General features: G+C 49.5%; 1 protein-coding gene and 1 long non-coding RNA gene across 20 annotated transcripts in view; one reads left to right on the top strand and one right to left on the bottom strand.

The window, feature by feature from the left end:
- The window catches only part of LOC102507360 (partitioning defective 3 homolog), a 456,005-nt gene that overhangs the window by 51,599 nt on the left and 383,635 nt on the right, over positions 1 to 20,771 (top strand). For 17 of the 19 annotated variants that reach the window (XR_004317528.1, XM_032474032.1, XM_032474045.1 and 14 more), the window contains exon 1: positions 5,269 to 5,304. The exons of the other annotated variants lie outside the window; for them this stretch is intronic. Coding sequence is in view for 16 of the 17 variants with exons in the window: in XM_032474032.1 (XP_032329923.1) it covers positions 5,284 to 5,304 (21 nt within the window). In the remaining variant the exon portion in view is untranslated. Of the gene's footprint in view, positions 1 to 5,268; positions 5,305 to 20,771 lie in introns of those variants that run through there. 19 annotated transcript variants of the gene reach the window in all.
- LOC116661588 lies at positions 8,515 to 18,302 on the bottom strand. The gene is made up of 3 exons (XR_004317534.1): positions 18,202 to 18,302; positions 13,344 to 13,350; positions 8,515 to 8,524 (listed from the first exon to the last, which is right to left on the bottom strand). It is a non-coding gene; the product is annotated as an uncharacterized LOC116661588 (long non-coding RNA).

Consider the following 20,771-nt stretch of genomic DNA (forward strand, 5'->3'; position numbering starts at 1 on the left):
CATACATGGACACGAAAGGTGCTTTAAAAAGCTTTGAAAATGCGTGTATGTGTGACTGAACCACGATGCTGTGCAGCAGGCACTGACAGCGCTGTGAACTGACTGTGCTCCACCTCGAAAACATGAACTTTCTTTTCAAAAAAGGTAACAGTATTAACCAGTATTAACTTTGTTTTCAAAACGCATGTTGGGCATTTAGGGCAGGATTTCAAGGAGCGGTCGGAGCCCGCGGAGGACTGAACAGAAGGGCTGTCCCTGTGTGGCTTCCTTCTCCCTCAACAGCACACTTCTGGGGGGGCCTCACCCTGATTTTCCTTGAACTGTGTCGTTTTTGCCCCCTTTCTCTCGGGCTTCTGTCGGGGAACCTCCTACCTCACATTTGCGGTCCCAGGGCTTCAGCTCCCATGGCTCTTGGTCAGAGGGTGGCGGTCGCAGCTGCAGCGCCACCTGCTGGCCGGCCTCAGGTACCACGAGCGCTGCTTCTGGGAAGAAGGAGGAGAAACATTTTGCGTCCTCTTTCCACACTGAGCTGTCAGCCCGTGAAAGCTGGACCCAGTAGAGCAGCCGTGCACACGTGGATGAGTGTGTGCACGAGTGCGCGCGCGAGTGTGGGTGTTAACACGCTTCTGTCTTGCACGCTTGTCCCAGTACAGAACCTTCTGAGGAGTGTGTTCTCAGTGATGGCCCTGGTTTGTGGTGATTTGTACACGCTGGTTCATGATTAGCCGAGCATCATAAAATGCAGCTTGGGGTGCAGCATAATTTTAAAAAGCGAATTTAAAATAAGAGTTAACCAAGGTTTTAGGAAAAGATGAAAGATATGTTTTGCACAGTGACTGACCCTCAGTGGTTTCCTCCATAAACTCAGGAACTTGGAAGCTGATCCCCAGAGAGCACTGGGCAGACAACCATGTTTTAAACCTTCTTTTGTTCTCCAGGAAATGAATTTGTTTGCCCTTTTCCTGCGGTGCCATATTGTCTGAGTTTTCTTTCTGTTCCTGTAATGGGCAGAAGAGGAAAGAAGGCCACACACTGGCTCATCCTCCCGGTGCTGTGTTGCTGGATAATTATGATTAATTGTGAGCTGGACTACATGCATTTCAGAGAGTGGATTGTAATTAGATAAAACTTAATGATTTTAACATTGGCTACTGGTATGTGCTGATGATACATAGCCCTGTTACTCCTGCAAGATATACTTTGTAATTGCACAGATGTTGCTGAGCTCAAATTTCAAGCCATAAAAATGTTTTGGGACCTCCCTCTAATGAAAATAAGGTTTCCTGCATCTTTGCGTTTCACAGATTAGACCTTGGGAAGGTGAACACTGAGCTGTGTCAGAAAGCAAGCGGGTAGCCGGCAGCACACGAGTGCACACACTAGTCACCATGCATGCCGGCTTCCTCGTGTACTGCTCACTTTGCTGTCCTTCATGTGTTTTTATAAGAGTGGAAAAGTAAGCTTCTGTTAATGACTTAAAACACTTGAAGTGCTTGAGCAGTCGTGGGTGGGTTCTGAGCATGCCTTTACATTCAGAAAAGAAGTTATTTTGTGAGATGGATTTTCTCTGTGAGTATGTATTAATATTTGTACTGTAAGGACCTTTGTTGAATTGTCGTCACCTGTGTGGATTCAGGTTTGATGGCTGCTTGGAGAATTATGTATGTTAACTTGAAAGATGAATTACATTGAATTTTTATCTGAGATTCATTGGCACTGTGTCCTCGGTTGGCTGGCCAGGTACGTACGTGGTCACCTCCCGCCAGCTGGTCTCCAGCCCATGGTTGCTCAGCCATTTCGCGGGTCAGGAACTGAGTGTCTCAGGCCCTCACCTCTCCTGTGGGGAGACCACAGGTGCCCACCTTGCCATGTGGCTGTGATGACTGACAGTAGGTAATAGGTTCCGTTCACCGTGTCCAGGGCTCTGCATCAGAACTAGGAAGCTTTCTGCATCCACTGTGGCATTAAACCCCACTCCTGGTCTCTGGGGTGGGAGCCGTCGCCCCAGTCTTCCTGATAAGGACATTAATCACCCCCCTTTCCCACGGCTGGTCCAAGGGTGCAGGCGGCTCCTGCGCCGCCCCGCGCCGTCGCTCTCTCACCATGGATGCTCTCACAGGTCCACGGGGACCATTTGCAAAAAGCGTATGAGGGGCTGAAAACTGTTCACACGTGATGTTGTCTTAGGCCTTTGTGTTCCTTTTTAGAAATCATGCTTGTCCTCTTCCTAAGGGATCATTTCTCTCTGACCGATGGGGGAAGAGTCTGTATGTTTAAGGATTTGAGGGTATTTGGAAAAAGATTTTATATGTTTTTAAATTTTGTATTTTTGATGCATTTTAAACATAGCTGTAAAACTCGGGTGAGTAACACACTTCTATACACATTTCAGGCTGGTACCTGTGTTTATGTGTAGCTTACACACTGCTGTTTGGTGTGTCCTGTATTTGAACTACTTTATTTGAAACATCAGGCATTAAATTTGTTTCCCATCTTCATACACATGGATTAAAATACACGTATCAGTCTTCAGCTGCTGGCCTCTGATCTCATTGTGCACAGTTGTGTAGGGACCTCAGGAGTGGAATTCTCGTGGCTGGGCCAGGGTCTAAATTTTTTGTCCAGACCTCCTGTGATTTTATTCTGATTGCCCTGTTTGAAGTTCATAAGGAAGAATTTCTGGAAATGGCATTAATTTTGTGATTTGCCGAGTTAATTTTTCTGGCCGTACTTGAAATTAAATCAGAAAAGTCATCAGGAAAACCTGGAGTTGCCCCCTTGAGCTTTGCCTCAGCCCTTGCAGGAGGCCCGTGTGCCCGGCGACGGCCGGGGTGTCGTCTGCTCTGCCTTCCGCTTGTTTGGACGACGCCTCGGCAAGGGGGGTGCTTCCTCAGTGGGTGTCTGCGTTCCTGGGGCTGCCTCACGTTCTGGTCGGCGTGTTGAGGACTGCAGCTGTTTAACAGTAAGCTGACTTAGTTGTTAGGCCCAATTATGTTAAAATGTCTGTTACAAGGAACAAAATTGTGATGGAAAACATTCATACTAGTGTTACCTCCTGTTTTACAAGTAACTAGTAAACACAAAATACCTGTAAAAGTTATAAATCATTTTCCCAGCCACTGCAGGGTTTTACTTCCAGGTAAGCATTGAGTAATGAGTGTAAGGATAAACTGGTCCTTGTGCCTAATTCTAGATTGATACGTTTCTTTCATTTTTCAGAGCAAATGTCATGGAAATAGACTGATTCCAGCTCTCCTAAATTGTTCAGGGGCCAGAGTGTTTTCAGCAACTAGGCCTTTTTAGAAAAAAAAAGAGAACCACTCCCCCCCCCCCCCCCATCTCACATGGATGTGTTTCCCTGGGTGCTTCTGACTTGTTTGAATCATGAAGAGATGAAAAATTTTGAAGTTTGCTATCAACACACACATAGCCGAGCCAGTCGGATTTGCAGATACAAAGAAGCCTTGTATGTTTTCAGTAACCAGACGCTATGGGGATTTTCTGACCCTTCTGTTGGGCAGAGCATTTTATAAAACCTAGAGTCAATCATATACGGAGCTCAGCCCTTTTTGTTTTATAGTCAGTGAAGGTCACGACGTGAAACAAAACAGACCTCCCACCCCCACCCCCACAGCCAAAAAGCCTCCTTCCTGGCGGGTCTCGAGTGTTCTCAGAGCTCCGTGAGGATTCTTGAGCGAGTGAATGCCGTTCAGCCTGAAAGTTCTAGCTCCTTGGAACCTTCCTCCTGTTTGTTCTTGGTGCTGACAAGCCTCCTTTCCTTGGATTAACACACGTCGTCATGTGGTCTGTTTGCCGTCCCCGCTGTCCTGGAAGGTGGGGTCTGCTGGTACTGCCTGCATCCGGAGTCCTGTCCCCACAGCGCTGTGCGCTGCTCCTCTCTGTTGTGTGGAACAGGGACACAGCCTAACCCAGCTGCCGTGTCTGCATATGGTGGGTCCGGGTGGCAGGCAGAGACGGGAGCGCCTTCCTGAGAGCAAACGGACTTGCGCCCTGGACTGGGCCGGCACCGGCGCAGGGTGAGCGTGCGGGGCGCCTGGCTCAGAGGCCACTGCATCAGGCCGAGCCGGCAGAGCCTACACCCAGCAGGGGCCCCTCGGACCCACCAGGGAGGAGCACCTGCAGCTTTCAGAGTCAGGTGCTCGAGGGCCGAGCAGACGGGGTTGGCCTCGCTCCATCCGTCCTAGGTCTCGGAACCGGGTTCCCCTTACTGGTGACCCCCGGCCCCCTGGCTGCAGAATGAGCTCCGAGGGTGCCAGACACACAGGTTCTGGTCTGACAGGGGCCTAAAGATGAGTTTACCTTTCCTCCCTTTTCTCTACACATTCAGAACAGAAAAGGGCTGTGAAGGCAGACGTCACCTCGGACATCCGCTGTCCGGGATTGTGTGGTGGTTGGAGTTTGTGTAAAACGCCGAGGGTCTCTTTCTTTCATCTGTTCATTTTCCATCCATCCTCTCTTCCCTCCTGACGGTCCCAGGAAGCTACTCAGTTGTTCACCTGGTCGTCTGGCTGTTCCGCGTTAAGATTCCTCGTGTCGGCACAGAGCCCCTGCCTGAAGCCTCGTCCTGGGGATGCTTTCACGCATGTATTTCCGATGCGGCTGAGATATGCTGCTGCCTGGCACGTCCATGTACGCCCTGGAGGGTTGTTTGCAAACATGGATTGCATGTGCTGTGAGTTTATCTGTGCAACGATGGAATATTTTTATGGTTTTAATGTATCTGGAGTAATGACTTTACGGGTGCAAGAGGGTGAGGCGCTGTCAGTTTCAAAATCTGTAAAACGCAGAAAATTCAGTCCTGCCTTTCGAGGAACTTGGGCTCTAGGCCCCCAAAGACTGAAGTTTGTGCTGACGCACATTTACCACGAAATAAGGCATCTGTGCACAAATCTGGGCAGCGCCTCCCACGTCCCAGCGGTGCCGGCCGAGCCGGCCCGAGGGCACCGCTGACTTCTTTGCCCCCCAGGCCCTGGAGGCCCACCCACCAGCTGTGAGAAGTCTTGCTTGAGTGGGCGGGACTGGGCGTGTTGTCCGCAGCCCCAGCCTCCCTCTCCCCTGGCTCTTGGTGGCTCTGCCCACGTGTGGGGTCCCCGTGCCGCCGCCCAGCGCGTGCCCATGGACGCCTGCCCGCCTGCCTGAGGGAACTGGCAGGCCCAGCAAGAGGCTACTTGGCGTGTGGACTGGCTGCTCACAGCTGCCTAGCTCCCCCAGAGGTGCCGTTCGTGGGGTGTTTGCCCTCTGCTTTGGGGCCTGTTTTGTGAAATGAGGGAGTCCACTTGTCTGGTAAGATTTCAAGGAAACAGGTTCTTTGGGGGGTGTGAGGCTAGGTGTTTTTTCTTTTCTTTTTCTTCTCTCTCTCTCTCTCTCTCTCTCTCTCTCTCTCTCTCTCTCTCTCTCTCTCTCTCTCTCTCTCTCTCTCGTGGCTGGGACTGAAGACGCCTTTGGCCACCTGCCCTCCGGGAGGCGGGCACCGTGCGATGGGCAGCCTGTCGGCGGTCTTCTCTGTGCCCTGACCACCGCGTGCAGCCTGCGTGCTTTCTGGCGCACTTTTCCCTTCTCTGCTCCCCCTCCCCGTCTGCCAAGTGGGTGGACGTCGCTCACGCACTGTCACCACTTCTGGTCTGAAGGGAGCGGTGGGCGTCCCCGCTCTTTGCTGAATGCTAGTTAGAGGTTCCGTTTGCAGTTCTGAGCTCCGACTCAATTGGGAGCCGCTGTCCCCAAGCGCAGGGAGACTTGCCCAGTCCTGAAGTGCCTGTTTCCGGTGCTCCCTTGCTCTTGCCTGCCTTCTTTTTGGTCGTATTTTGGAGGGAATTAGGCAGAAGGGACCGTCTTTGCTGATCAGACCCAGGCAAGTTCATGTTGTCATCAGACAAAGAGTGGTAACCCCTGGGGTTCTGGAGATGTCGGGTCTCCCCTACCAAGGGCACGTTGCCGCCAAGGGCACATTTCCACCGAGGGCAGAGATGAGCGTGGACGGAAGCGAGGATGCAGCTTCGTTAGCAGAGCGGCAGAGACGGCAGGCGGGCAGGCGGGCCTCTCTCACGGAGGCGCGGTGGCCTTGCTCCGGGACACCCTGATGAGCTACCAGCAGAGTGATTGTCACAGCACAACAGTTACTTCTCTGACACACTCTCACAGGTCCTGCCGGCTCTGCTGAATCCTGGCACCCGCTTGCTGCTCTGGTTCCTGACTGTTCTTTCTTCTTTCCACGAGTCTCTTTCTGCTCAACTGTCTCATTAAAGGATACAACGTTTTGAAACGTAAAAATTAAGGCACTGTCTGCTGCTTTAAACGCTTAACAATTTTTTAAGTACTAAGGATCTTGGATATACATTTTATATTTTTTTAACCTTTTCCTGTTAATTGTAGGCATGATGTGGGCAGTAGAAAAGGCCTTTAAGCATCGACGCGTATGTGTGTAGTGAAGGGCTGAGAACTTGTATGTCTTTATGGACCCGGGTGACTGCCACCCAGATTGGGACCTGGCATGGTTCCCGTGCCCCGGGGCTCCTTGGACCCATTTTGCCAACGGACGGTTAGTCCCCTGCCCTCTGCTCTGACCGATCACTGTGCGTGGTTTTTCCTGTTCTTGAGCTTCTCAGAAGTGAGATCAGACCTTCCCCTCTGTTGTCTCTGACTTCACTTGCTTGTTGCTAAGTCTGTGAGGTTTTTCCACGTTGTTGGCTCGGAGGAGTGGTTCCCTTGGGGCAGCGTCCTATTGCAGGGTTGGGCCCCAGCTTCTTTTATCCATTCTGCTGCTGAGGGTATTTGGATTTTTTCCAGTTTGGGGGTACTCCCAGTTACGGGGACACCTAACGTCTTTGACACCAGCATGGATCTTCTTACAGCACCCTGCTATCCAACAGAATTACCTTCATTAGTTACTATGACTTGAGACACAAAACAATAACCTCCAGAAAAGAAATGCAATGAAAGGTTTCCTTTAGTGAATCTCCAGTGTTTAATCATGTCAGTCAGGAAAGTAAGTATTAGAATCCACACACACTCCCAAAAATGGAAAAAGAAATGGAGGAGTAGTTTTTACTTATGTTGAAATCTTTTTTTCCCAAAAAGTGAGCCGTGTATACCTGCATGTTGGTCTGTCACGGTCATGAGTAACAACGGTGTGGCTTCTGGTTGTGAGCCTTCTCCAGTTTGATCAGTTGCCTTGTCAAGGTTTGTCTGTTTGTATGTTCACATTCAGTAGATGGGATAACCAGATTTGTCAGCCTGTCTTTATGTTTCAACAAAGAGCAACTTCTTTTTTATAATACTAATTTTGAAAATTTTCTCTCACATAAAGCAACACCCTCTGTAGAAGTAATTGGTTAGGGTAAGTCTTAAACATAAAGATACGTTTGGCAGAGAGTCATAAAAATTCCATTTCACAATAAATTCCAAGAAGTGCAGTGTCTCTGTTTCCCTGGAAATCATCCTAGTGGGTTTCAGAGGAAGGCCCCACAGTTGAAGATGTTCCAGCACAAAGGAAAAGTCCAAGGGCCCACGGGGAGTGACAGACTGCAGTGGCTCGGTTGTGTTTCTCTCTCATTGCGACCACTTGTCTTAGCATTGCGCCAGGCAGCTCCTCAGGGACGGCGAGGCCACCTGGGCCCGTGCAAGCGCGAGGGGCGTCTCAGGGTTAGGACCTTACCCAGACGAGTCTGGTAGCTGAGTTTGTGGTGGCCGTGGGAGACTCTGTCCTGGGTTCTCTGATTACCCTCTGGGTGAAAAACAATGTTTACTAAGGCGTAAGCCACAGAATATGCTCATTTGAATTTTAAAGTTAAAACTTGATAGTAACCGTAACAGTTGTTTAGAACTTCCGCCAAGGAAAGGATTCTCGCGGAGGCGGCTTTGTCCTCGACCCTGCTGACAGTTGCTCGTCATGTGATCACAGAAGGGTTGTGCCTTCTGGTGCTTTCCAGTTTGTTTGTTTCCAGTTCTTGTCCGTCGGCCTCTTGCTGCCTGGGCGGGGAGTTGGGGGGCAACCACGCGGGCCGCCCCCCAGCCCTGGGCTCACACAAGCCCTGAGCATGGCCGCGGGCACTCTGCGCGTGTCTGTGGGTGGAGGTGTGGGTGTTTCTTGCTCCACACTCCCCCAGCACTTGACCTGTTCGTTTCAGACGGTCCACGTGTTTCCTGTAGGTAACTTTTACTCCTCCTCTGCAGTCCTTGCACCTTTTATTCTTCATGCCTCGTCCCATGGGTGGACCTCAACACCAGGCTGAGGGAACGGGGTGATGGCAGCCTTGTCTTGCTCACGAGTTCTGGGGACACTGCCCTGTTTCCCACCATTAAAGGTGAAGGCTTTCTTGTAGGCGACTACTCACCCGATTAGAGTTCCCAGGTGCCCCACGTCCGAGGGGCCGGGGTGAAAGCCAGGTCTGACTTGTTCTAGGGCCACATCCTCTCGCTGTCCCCACTTGCCTTCGGAGGGACTCCGCAGCTGGGTGGCCTGTCTTTCTTGAATGCTGGGATCACTCACTCCTCCTCGTGAGCTCTTCTCGCCTTGAGCAGAGCCGTGTGCGAGGAGCGCGGAGGCCCAAGCTTCCTTCGGTGACGTGTGTGTTTGTGTAGTAGGTCCCAGAGCTCCCCCCCCGCGCGTACCTCTTCCTGTTGGAGGGGACTGTGCACTGTTTCTGGTGCTGGTTGGAAATAGTGGTTTAAATGTAGTCATCATTAAGTGTAGGTTGTTCTTCCAAATTGATGGCACCCACCCTGGGTCCCTCACACCCCAAGCTCCGACCGCCCAGCCTTCGCTGACAGCCCGTGTCCCCCAGCTCTGCGCTGCCCCCACAAGTGGAGACTGACTGTCTGAGGAGTAAACCTCCCCTCTGTTCTCCGTGAGCCGGAGAGGAGGCCGTGGTCTGAGTGCCAGGGGAGAGGCGCGAGTCCTGCCTGCAGGCCCCAGTGAATGTAAACCAGCAAAAGGAGGCTTAGTTTTGAGCAGCGGAGTGGCAGAAGCGCGTCCAGCCACGCTGCGGTGTTCCTGCCCGCGGCCGGGCCCCGGGGTCACTCCCCTTCCTCAGCCGTGACATTGTCTGGCTTCTCAAACCCGCCGGTCTCCTAGCTTCCAGCGAGAAAACCGTATCAAGTCTGAAATGACAGAAATGAATTCCTAAGTAAGTTACTTTATCAAGTTTTTACTGATATGAATAATAATAATGCTCTTATGAATGATAGCTCCTTCCCTTCCTCGGTGGCATGGAGCTGACGTCCTAAATCCGAGGTGGTGTCCTCTCTGCTCCCGTCTGGGCTATCACTGATAAAACATTAATCATCTCAAGGTTCTGTTCACGTCCGTTGATGGAAATGGTGAAATGTAATTTAGCTTGAGGAACTGAATTAATGTTTTCTAATAGCTCTGAGGCCTTTGGTGACTTACAGGTTTCAGTGCTGGAAGGTGCGCGTGTGTGTGTTTACGGGCGCACGCTGGTTCATCTAAATGGGTGGTCACAAGTGAAGTGCGTCCTGTGTTACAAAGGTGTGTGTTAACTCTGGTGCATGTTAGCGTGGTTTATTGGTGTCTGTCATCACAATGCTTGTTGTGTTACACACCGGGTACAAGGAGGTGCTCAGGTAAGAACTATTTGTTGAATTTTGCAAAACCTTCAACTACAGGTGGGTGGCATGGACGTGGATCTCTGTATCTAGTGCTTATTTTCAGGGAAGTTCGGAGTTTATTGCTTGGTGAGTTACACTGTGGAGCTGTGTCCTGCAGGCTTAGCCCTCCTTCCTTCCCTTCCCTCCTGTGCAGCTCTTCTGCCCCCCCCCCGAATATAACTCACACTCATCACACTACTCATTTCCTTTTGAAAGAACTCCCTCTGCTCATCGTGCACTGATAGTCAGTGCCTCACCCACCTGCACGTCGGCCGCGTGGGGGTCAAGCCCACCACGTGCGTTTCCAGCTAGGATCTTGTGCTTTCCTGTCTCCCTGCCGGGAGCTCTGTTCCCCCGTCTTAGAGCAGTGGGCCCCTCCTCGTCTCCGGCTTGTCCTCAGTCTTGGTGCTCAGGGCTCCCCCCATCACATGCGCTCTCTGTCCGCCCTGCTGTCTGAGCCGGTCCCTCACTGCCGCAGCCTGCCTGCCTGCGTCGTGTGAGCTTGTGCGAGGAGGGCTTCCAGCTCCTGTTAGGTTGGGGTCCCTCACGCGCCGTCCGGATGAGAGGAAGCGCCAATGGCGGAAGACAGGCAAGTTCGCCTCCTGCGTCGGCTCCCTCCCTGCCCCGTTTGTATTCACTACAAAGCCAGACAGACCCCGCTCGTCAGTGACGGCTAATGATGACAGTGAGGTAATGGAGCCCCACCGGGCACACGCAGAGATAAAGTAAGATTTACTTAGTCGTTGGGAGGAGGCCCAGGCTCAGAAATGGGGACTCCACTCCTGGAGGTGGATGAGAGATGTGGCGTGTGGCAGGGGCCTGGGGACACGGGGTCAGGCAGAGGAGTGGTGCAGGCGTGTCTGTCCCCTGCTCCTCCTGGCCTTGTTTTGCGGCCGTCCTGCGGACGCGGGCCAGTCTCTGGGGAGAAGCAGCGGTCTCAGGTTGATTGGGTCTCCAGTGGCAGGAGGGCAGGGTTTAATAAACGGCCACAGTAGTGACAGAAAGAGATTTTTTTGGCGTCTGAGTCCTTGGCCTGAAGCATCTTCTAGATGCAGGGTTTACAAGGTTCACTCGCGCGTCTTTGTTGGAGAAGCCCGAAGGGGCAGCTGCAGGCCCCGTGGACTCCCACCTGTGGTGCCTGCTCTTGGGGATGATTCTCTGCACACCTGGGAGGGTCTGAGCCCTGTCCTCTCCTGCGATTCACGGGAAGATGAGGGCCCTTCTTCACTGGGTTCACGGCTGCCATGCTTCTCCCACGTGGTTTAACATGGTCAGTGGCAGCACTGTGCTCTGAAGCCACGAAGATGTGGTCAGCTGTGAGTTTTTGCACTGTGGGCATCTTCAGCTAAACGTGCCTTGTCTTCCTCCTTTCCCCCACGGTGGAGGGGGGAGGGGAGCAAAGGGCGCAGTCACCCAGGCAGCACCTCGTGGGCTTTGAAACGAGAAGAAGTGCAGAGAGCCGTCTGATTCGTCCCCGCTTCCGGGGCTATTTGAGTCGACCTTCTGAGCCTGGTTCCTCCTTCAGCACTGATTTCAAGCACGGTTTGGAGGGTGATTGAGGGACAGCCCCGCTCAGGTGCACGCCCGCTGGCGCCCACTGCCTGCCTGCCTGTGTGGGAGAGACAAGACTGAGAACGCGCTGAGGACCCCCCGCCCCTCACATCGGGTCCGGGGGAGCGCGGCAGTCGGCTTTGCAGGGAAGGTCAGGGTAGAAGTTTCATCGGCATATTCGTACATCTCGCAAGCGCATGAGAGGATGCTGGTTTGTGGGATGTTCACAGTGTTTGTATAAATGGCAGAAACAGAGGTCAGCGCTGGGTCACCTTAAGGTGACGACCAGGTCACTTTCTTTCTTCCATCTGCTTGCAAGTTCCTGTGTGTTTAGTCCTAGGAATTAGGAGCCAACACTGTGCATTACTGATCTGTGTTACTGCGGCGAGGACGCACCTTGGTGTTCTCATGTGGGGCCAGCTGGAGAATTTAAAAAAGAAACGTGATACCATGTCCCCCTTAATGGAACTGAATTCATGGTTGATCAGAGACAGTCAGTTCATGGATGTTGTCAGAAAGAGGAAGAAGCTGTTTGACACTCTTCAGTTCTTTTTGAAGTTTGCTTGCGGAAGCTTACTGGGGTGGCTACCACAGGGGACTGCGGACTGGTGACTTAGACAGCAGAAGCTTCCGTGCGGTCCTGGAGGCTGGGTGCCCGAGGTCAGGGTGTGGGCGGGGTGGTTTGAGGCCTTTCTTCCTGGCTTGTGGTCAGCCGTCTTCTCCCTGTGTCCCAATCTCCTTTTCTTAAAAGGACACCTGCCCTATTGGATTAGGGCTGCCTGATGGCCCAGGTCAGTCACCTCTTCGGGGCCCTTTCTTTGGAGACTGAAGATGCAGTTGCCTTGTGAAGCCGTGAAGCCAAGGCTTCAGCGTACACACCTGGGTGGTTGGGTGGGTGAAATGGATGGCCTTCGACAGTGCTACATGTTTTAAATGTGATTTGAAGCTCTCGCTTTTTTGTTTTTGTTTTGTTTTTAATTGAAGTATAGTCAGTTACAGTGTGTACTGGTGTCGAGCATAGTGTCCCAGCCATGCGTGTATGTACATATGTTTGTTTTCATATTCTTTTTTCATTAAAAGTTATTATAAGATATTGAACATAGTTCCCTGTGCTTTGCAGAATTAAATTTTAAATGTATTTTTATATATTCTGGCTAACATTTGCAAATATCAACTCCCAAATTTATCCCTTCTCACCCCCTTTCCCCAGTAACCATATGATTGTTTACTGTGTCTGCGAGTCTGTTTTGTAGATGAGTTCATAGTCTCCTCTTTTTTCTTTTTCTTTCTTTCTTTTTTTTTAGATTCCACATATGCATGAGATCATACGGTATTTTTCTTTCTCTTTCTGGCTTACTTCACATAGAGGGACAATCTCCAGGTCCATCCATGTTGCTGGGTGTCATTTTCTCCTTTTTTATGGCTGAGTAGTATTCTGTTGTGTAACTACACCACAGCTTCTTTACCCAGCCCTCTGTCGATGGGCACTTAGCTCTTGCTGGATGAGTTTAAGGGAAGGACTGACCAGCTCTGTTCAGCCAAGCTCTGTGCGTCTATTTCTGTAACACGCTGCTCTGCCCACTGCTGTTTACTCACAGGAGCTTTGTTGGTGTTGGAAGCATCTGCGTCTTCTGCCTCATGGCACTTCTGCAGGTGCTCTGGTTTTCGGGCAGCATTACCTCCAGCGGAGCGCCGCCCCTCAGATTGTCACATGCACGTCAGTGTTGGCGGTGTCCTGTCCAGGTGCAGGTCTCAGCTGCAGGCTGAGATGCTGCGTCTCTTGGTCCCCAGGGGATGCTCATACTGCTGGCCCCCAGACCGCAGCTTGAGAGGCAGGGCAGCCTGGGCCGCACCATTGGCAGGCTCCAGTGCAGAGTGAAGGTGTGGGCCCCTTGCTCAACAGTGATTATAAATTTGAAACTGCGACAACAGAGCACCGAACCTAGGGTGAGGGGCCCTGTGTGACTCCGCAAGCAGAACACCCACCCGCCAGCACCAAGCTGTGGCCAGAGTGCCGGGCAGCTCATCTCAGGGCACGTGTCCACACTGGTCTGCAGAATGATCACATGGATCATGCGATGAAGTCCTTGTTCTTCTAATTAATTGTGGTTTTACGTGGTGCTTGCACAAAGCTCCTCTGAGGCAGGAGGTGTAGACACGGGGGTGACCCCATCTCTGTGTCTGAATGGAGCGCTGCACCCTCACTACACTGGTCGTGATATGTGACCTGGCCTTCCTGGGGGGAGGTTCAGAGGAACCTGGGCCACAACACACGAGTTCCTCTGCCATCATGATGGCCATTCCTTTGTCCTTGATGCAGCTCTGTGCCAGCTTTTTACCGGTTGGATGCAACTCTGTGAGCAAAATCCATTTTTTTTGAGGTGAAAATCATTATAATAATGATGTAAAGATTGATTTTTAAATGCTTGGGTTACTCCTGGCCAGGGATTTGTTAGTTTTTCTGTGCAGGAAACACGTCCGCCCCTTCCCGAGACTTACAGCTCAGGACCCCCCCCCCCCCCCCGCCCCCCGCCACCGTCTCCCTGCTTCCTTCTCCCCTCCCCGCTCTTCCGCTGAGGGGGACGGTGCAGGTATAGGATTCTGGGAGCCAAGGAAATGTTTTTCATTTAGGATCAGCCCGAGGAGAAACCTGAGGCCTGCCCCCGCTCGTCCGCCCTGCTGGATTGCCTCTTGGTGCATTCCAGACCCTCGATACTGAGTTCCTTTAGTCAAGTAATTATTTCAAAGAAAATGAGCAGGTTTCCACAGGTCGCCACTTCTTTCATGTTCTTGCTTTGTAATGCCTCCTTCCCGTCTCAGTCTCCAGGCATCTTATTTCTGTGTCCTTCGGCTGGGGCTGAGAGCTAACCAGCATTCAGGTAATTGTTGCTCGATGTTACTGATCTGTTTTCTTTCCATGGATATTTGAATTATCATGGGATTTGAGGGAAGATAGTTTCTTTAAGAAAAGTTCTGGTAAGCATCTTGTGGGGGATTCTGATTCTCTGGGTTGCGAATGATAGTGTATATTTTTTGAATAAGTGATACTTGCATACAGCTCAAGATGCCAGAGTTACGAGTGCCACCGCCGTCCCGAAGCTGTCAGGCCCTCCCTTGGGGGCCCTCAGGGCTCTGTGTGTGTATGTGTGTGTGTGTGTGTGTGTCCCCGTGTGTCCGTGTGTCCGTGTGTCCCCGTCCTTCTGGAGTTAGTTTAGGCTGAGATGAGCAAAGGCAACGCCACCCCCCGCCCGCTTTTTACACAAACAACAGACTAATTTCACAGTTTTGTACCTTTTAGAAAGTACATGAACTATAATGTTGCGGGATTTTACAGGAGGCAGTGACCTTCAGGGCTGTCGGCAGCAGAGGCAGAACAGTTCGCAGGGCTGCAGGTGCTGTGTTCAGTGGCTGGAGTCACACCTGCGGCCACGGCCACCTCTGCTCAGTGTCAGAGCTGGTGCTGTCTGCAGGCGTTCAGGGCTGTGCATGCCCCCCCCCCCCCCATATATATATATGGGAAAGTGGTGGGCCTCAGTACTAGAAATAATAAAGAATTAGCAAGGGAAATTAAGTCGATTGTTTTTAAAAAGAAAAAATTAGCATCCAGTTAGTTTAATTTCAATTCCTAATAGACTGATGAAATAATATTAACAAGGGTGTGTAAACGTCTGTGAGATAATGGAGCAGGACCAGAGACTCTGCAGCAGCAATCACCACACACACCTGATTGCTTTCCTTGACAGCCTTGTGGAACTACTTGATTAAAAAAAAGGCCATGGATGTTAAATATCAGCATTTTGGGAACGCAGTCTTTTGAAATCTTATGCACCAAATTAACTGAATTGGGTAAAGAAATGGTAAATGTGTAATAAACTATCCAAAGAGGTAATGATTACTGAAAACACAGCAAGCTGACGAGGACTTACCTGCAAGAACGAGCTAAGCAGTGTGTCCATGACGTCTAGAGACACTGTCGAATGGGCGTGTCCTTGGTTTGTGTTTGTGAGTGTTGGAGTGAAGCCGTGATCAGACATGCAAGTTCAGTTTAACAGCAAAAGGTGAAACGGACTTCTTTGCAATAAGCTATTGTGTCTGGGGAGAAGTCATCGAATCCATGGGTCAAGGGAAGGAGGAAACCTCGTGACCAGGTGCCTGTTTCAGGAGGTGGCAGTAAGGTGACAGTTGATAATTGTGTGAATTAGGTATGACCTCGATATCCCACTGCCCCGTTTTTTTAGTCCACGTGACAAAAACATATCAAGTGGTAATGGAGGAATAAATCCTGTTCTGTGTTTGTCAGGTCTGTCATCCTCCCATCACAAGACTGTTGTGATTGGGAAACTGAGAACTTCTACTGCAGGGAGGGAGACTTTCAAAAAAGGAGTGTCTCCCAACTGAGAAAACAAAGAGAAAGTGGACGCGCACCGTAGGGACGCAGGGAGATCCGCTGAGCTGGATGACGCTCGCTTTGTTGTGAATTATTAGGAGGCACAGCTTTTTGAGGAGCTGGGTACCAGGTTCTCAAGGTGCTGCCCACAGCTCTTGAGAAGAGATGAAGTCGGGCCAAGGAGCCAGCCTCCGATTGCCCTTTGCCACGGGTGTGGTCCTGTCTTCCACATTTAGGCTTTAGTTAGAGAGGCTGCAGGGTCTTAGCAGGTGTGTTACAGACAGCAAGTGGGCCTTAAGCACATGGCTCTTTCCTCCTTGCTGCACCGGCGAGTGTCTGCACTGGTGTGTCCTGAGTCATTGGTGGTTGTTCTTCACGGTGGGAAGCAGTAGGGATGTGATGCCCACGTGGACGAGGAGGGTGAGATTTCAGTCTCTACAGCAGGAATGGTGGGTTGACCTTTTGACTTAATCCCACTTCAACAAATGTGCGTCTGCTCTGGGCCAGGAAGAACAATACTTTGAAAAATAACAGCTTGAAAAGTCAGTGGGACGTGCCGGGCATCTTCTTTGTGTCTTCAGGTTTGTGTATCAAACATGGGTTTTCTAACCTGAGTGATTCTGAGAATTTGTCACACTTACTCTGTGCCTCGTGTATACTAAAGGCTTTTCTAAATAAAATATCTAGAAATGGAAGCGTTACTGATAACTGTTAAACAGGTGGAGATGAAGGAATTAAAATTAGCCCTTAATGTGCATTGATTTTTTTTTTAAAGACATCAATTTTATAGAAACTTTTGAAGAATTAAAGTGATAGAAAATTGCAAAGCACCTTCTCCTCCTGGTGGGAAAGTGTTCCATTTTCCTTTTTTGGTGAATGTAACATAGAATCAGTACTAATGCTGTTTGTACTGTACTTTCGTGTTTACGGAGGGGATTCACAGATCCTCTCATATTTCATCTGTGCAGTGACCTCTGGAAGATAAGATTTCCTGGTTATGCTTTTTAATGTCTATTTCTTAACTGTGTCTAAAAGCAGACTGACTGAGCTCCATTTCCTCAATTTAGAAGGCTGGACTGATTAACTGTGTCAGAACATTCCAGGAGGCAGAGGAAAGGAAGAGACAGGGCTTTTACATGATGGAAGCTGCTCCTGCTATGATCTGACCAACAGTCTCCTCACTTTTCCAAGGCTGGAAATAAAACACTACCCAAGATGAGGAAAGCAGGGAGCCCATGTGACTCCGACCTTGGTACGCAGAGGCGCGGCTGTCCTGCTGTGCTTGGGGAGGAGGGTGCTTTGGTTCTCTGTTCTACAAACTCACTTTTGCTTTTTCTCCTCAGTGCCTGGTGTTACTGGCATACACTGAAACTTGATTTACATTTTATAGCACTAAAGCAAAAATCAAGATCTCTGTATCATTTTTTAACTATTTGATAAATACTTTTCGGTGAATCTTTGACTTTATTATTAGAACTAAGCATGGCAGTGTACAACCCCTAGTTCCCCAAATCACAGCTGTGGCTTAAATGTGCTAAAAGTGTATTTCCCTCTTATGTAAAGAAGTCAAGCAGTTGGCATCCCAGGGCTGGTGTGTATGACAGCCCCAGCCCATCAACCTGATGGCCCAAAGTGGCTGCCTGGGCGTCAGCCATCAGGTGCACATTCCAGGCAGCAGAGAGCAGGGAAGAAGAGCACCTTGCTTCCCTTTTGGGATGGCTCTGTGAAGTCCCAGGTGGCTTTCCTGCTTTTATCCTGCTCTCCTTGGAGGGCTGATGAGAGACAGCTTGCTGTGAGGTAAGCTCAGCCCAAGACCAGCCCTCCCCCCAGAGGGGATGGGAGGGCGGGGGCGGGGCCGGGGCAGGCACCACTTGTCCTGCACATGCTGTAAGACACCACGACAAGCCGTGACGGGGCCTCTGCAGTCTGTCTGTTGCTTCGGGCTGCACTGATCAGTTGATAACGGTGGAGGTTTTCACGTAGAGGTGTGTATATGCTGGAATAATTGCTTGGTTCATTTAAACTGGTGGCTGTGAGAGGACGCTGAAGAGCACGTTTGTTCTCAGCTCCTAACCAGTGACGCTCCCGCCAGGCTTCTGCCTGCTGTTCGTTTCCATGTTGCTCCCCGAGGCTTCGGGAGGACATGGAAGCAGCTTGGTGCTCGAATGCTTTCCATGTGACTTTCCCCCTTGTTCTTTGAAAGAACTGAAAATTGCCTGGAGAAGAGTGGGTGAAACTCCATCCCCCCATTCCTTTAAGGGTCTCAGGTTTGGCGTTAGAGAATAGAAGAAAATTCCAGAAACACCCTTAAGAAAGTTATTATTCCTTCCACATGTGATTTGGAGCAGCGAAGGACAATATGTTTTATAGTACAACTTTTAAGACGACTGAATTGGCAATAAGTTCGCATAATAAAACTTCCAGTGAGCCTTTATATTTCTCCTGGGGACTTCCTTGGTTCTCGGTGTAAATTTTTAAGAGTCGATACCAGCTTTCTGTTCCTTCTCCTCCTTCAGTGTAGAGCTAATGTGAAAGCAGCTCGCGTGTCTCCGAGAAAGCCTCCCAGTCGGCCAGCGCGTCAGCCCACACGTGCTCGGGGGCAGGCATGCTGGATAGCGGTTTTTAGGCCCTTGAGGGACGCCCATCGTAACAACGTGGTGTGAGTCTGTTTCTCATCCATGACCAGGCGAGACCCTCCTTTCCCCCGCTGCCTCGCCCAGGCCCCCGCATTCTGGTTCTTTCCCACGACCCACTTTCATCAGGTTCAGCCCTGCGCCAGCAGAGCAAGTCCGGTTTCTCAAAGACCTGGGTCTTTTTTTTCAGTTCTAGGTTTTCTGTTACAGGACAGTGTATAAAGTCAGGCAAATTGATGTGTCTTTTGAAGCTTCAGTATCCCCACGTTTGAAATAAGAACTGGAGTTACAGTACAGTTCTCTTCCACTTCTGAAATTCTGAAGCTCCACCCAATGGCTTTTTTTTCTAATTAGCTAAAATTTTTTCTAGAACGTATTTTCCTAAGATTCACAAATACCCGTTAATTTATATTTAAAGATGCTATATTTAATAAATGCAATAATTATTCACTTTTTAAAAGGAATTTAAGTCAAGAAATGTTTGATATTGAATGTTTATTATTATAAGTTCAAGTATATAAGCTTATTTTCTGTGATACTGTGCATCATAAAATAAAGCCACACAGCGTGAGAGTTGTGGGTTAAGTTTTATTTGGGGCAAAATGAGGACTCTAGCCCGGGAGGCAGCATCCCAGAGAGCTCTGAGGAGCTGCTCCGAAGAGGCGGGGGGAGCTCAGTGTTATACCCGATTTCAGTGGAGGGGGGACGTGCAGTCGGATGCTTGCTGCTGGTCATGAGGAGCAGGTGTCTCCGTTAATGATGTTAGTGCTTTTCTAGATACGAGGAGACTCAAGAATTGGGCTAAAAAAATCTCCTCCTGAATATATCTAACTATCTGAAGGCCTGTTCAGCCAATTTTCCCAGAGCACAGAGCGCCCCATTCCTGACCTCCACCCTGAACTCCTTTCAGGGGATGTTGGAGGTCGGTGGCTGCAGTGGCTCGGGACTTAATCCAAGCAGAGGCAGATGGTAAGTGCCAATTTTTAGTCGGCAATACGTGTATGTTGTAGGGAAAAAAGTTGAAACAAAAACGTTACTTTCCAACAGCCTAAATGTCCATCAACAGATGACTAGGTAAAGAAGATGTCGCATATTTATACAATGGAATACTATTCAGCCATAGAACCTGGCAACATAACGCCGTTTGCAGCAACATGGATGTTCCTGGAGAATGTCATTCTAAGTGAAGAAAGCCAGAAAGAGAAAGAAAAATACCATATGAGATCGCTCATATGTGGAATCTTAACAAAAAAACAAAAACCATAAATACAAAACAGAAACAGACTCAGAGACATAGAATACAAACTTGTGTTTGCCAAGGGAGTGGGGGTTGGGAAGGGACAGACTGGGATTTCAAAATTTGTAGATACTGACAGGCATATGCAGAATAGATAAACAAGATTACACTGTATAGCACAGGGAAATATATACAAGATCTTGTGGTAGCTCACAGAGAAAAAAAAGTAACAATGAATGTATATATGTTCATGTATAACTGAAAAACTGCTCTACACTGGAATTTGACACAGCATTGTAAAATGACTATAACTCAATAAAAAATGTTTAAAAAAACAAAAGCAAACAGAATTTGTAAATAAATATGTTATTAAAAAAACCCATTACTCTCCAGCCCTACCTGTGTTCTGTAGTTTCAGTTAGAAATAAATAACTGTGTTCGATGACTTAAGGCAGATGAGGGGGGGGTGAAGGCATCACCTCGTGAGCCCGCCAGACTCTGTGTCAGCCTCCTTGAGGACATTAGATTTTCTTTCTGGTCACACAGCGCGTGCCTCATTTTATGACGTTTGGAGCCTGTCCTGAGCACACGGGGTCTGGAGGTGGCCTCGCTCCCGTGGGCTTTGTTTATTCTGTGAATTATGGTGTGAATCTTTATGCGCCCAGGCTTTGTCATGACTTCAAGCTTAAAGGATTTAAATATGGGAGATGCCAAGTTCTGGGAATAGACTTTCAGGATAACAGCCAGGCTTAGGAAAAAGTCGGGGGAATGGCTACAGCCTTTAAAAAGATGTATTATTTTACAAGTTTTGGCAGACAAATTAAAGTGCTTCTTGGGATTCTATCAGGAATGTTTATTTGGGAGACTTACCTTCCATTTTCACTGAATAATTTTATTATTTGTTTAGTGCCTACTGTCTGGCAATGAAGTAGCCTCTTTGCTTTTTTTTTAAAAAATTATTATTATTTTTTAATTTAATCTCTACAAAAATGCCCAGGAGAACACAGGTGTCACAGATGAGGGAACCAAGGTCATCCAGGGGGCGTGGCAGGAAGGCTGAGGGGTCAGAGGGCTCTCCTGGCTTCGGGCTGAGACAGAGACCCCAGGGGTCATTGACAAGGGTGTCGCTGAAGCGGTTTATTTAATACTTTGCTTCCTTGATTAAGCAGGTCTCTTGAAATTGTTTATGTCTGGCTGATCTTCTCCCCTCTCCTCTGCCTCAGGGCTTCTCCTTGTAAGCAGTATGGATTCAGCCTGAACTGATTCAGGAGAACCAGAAAATGAAAAATTAGCCCACATAAAAATCTGATCAGTCCCTGAAATTGAGTGTTTCCTCAGA

The sequence above is a fragment of the Camelus ferus genome, chromosome 35 (genome assembly GCF_009834535.1).
Source record: "Camelus ferus isolate YT-003-E chromosome 35, BCGSAC_Cfer_1.0, whole genome shotgun sequence".
Taxonomy (NCBI): Eukaryota; Metazoa; Chordata; class Mammalia; order Artiodactyla; family Camelidae; genus Camelus; species Camelus ferus.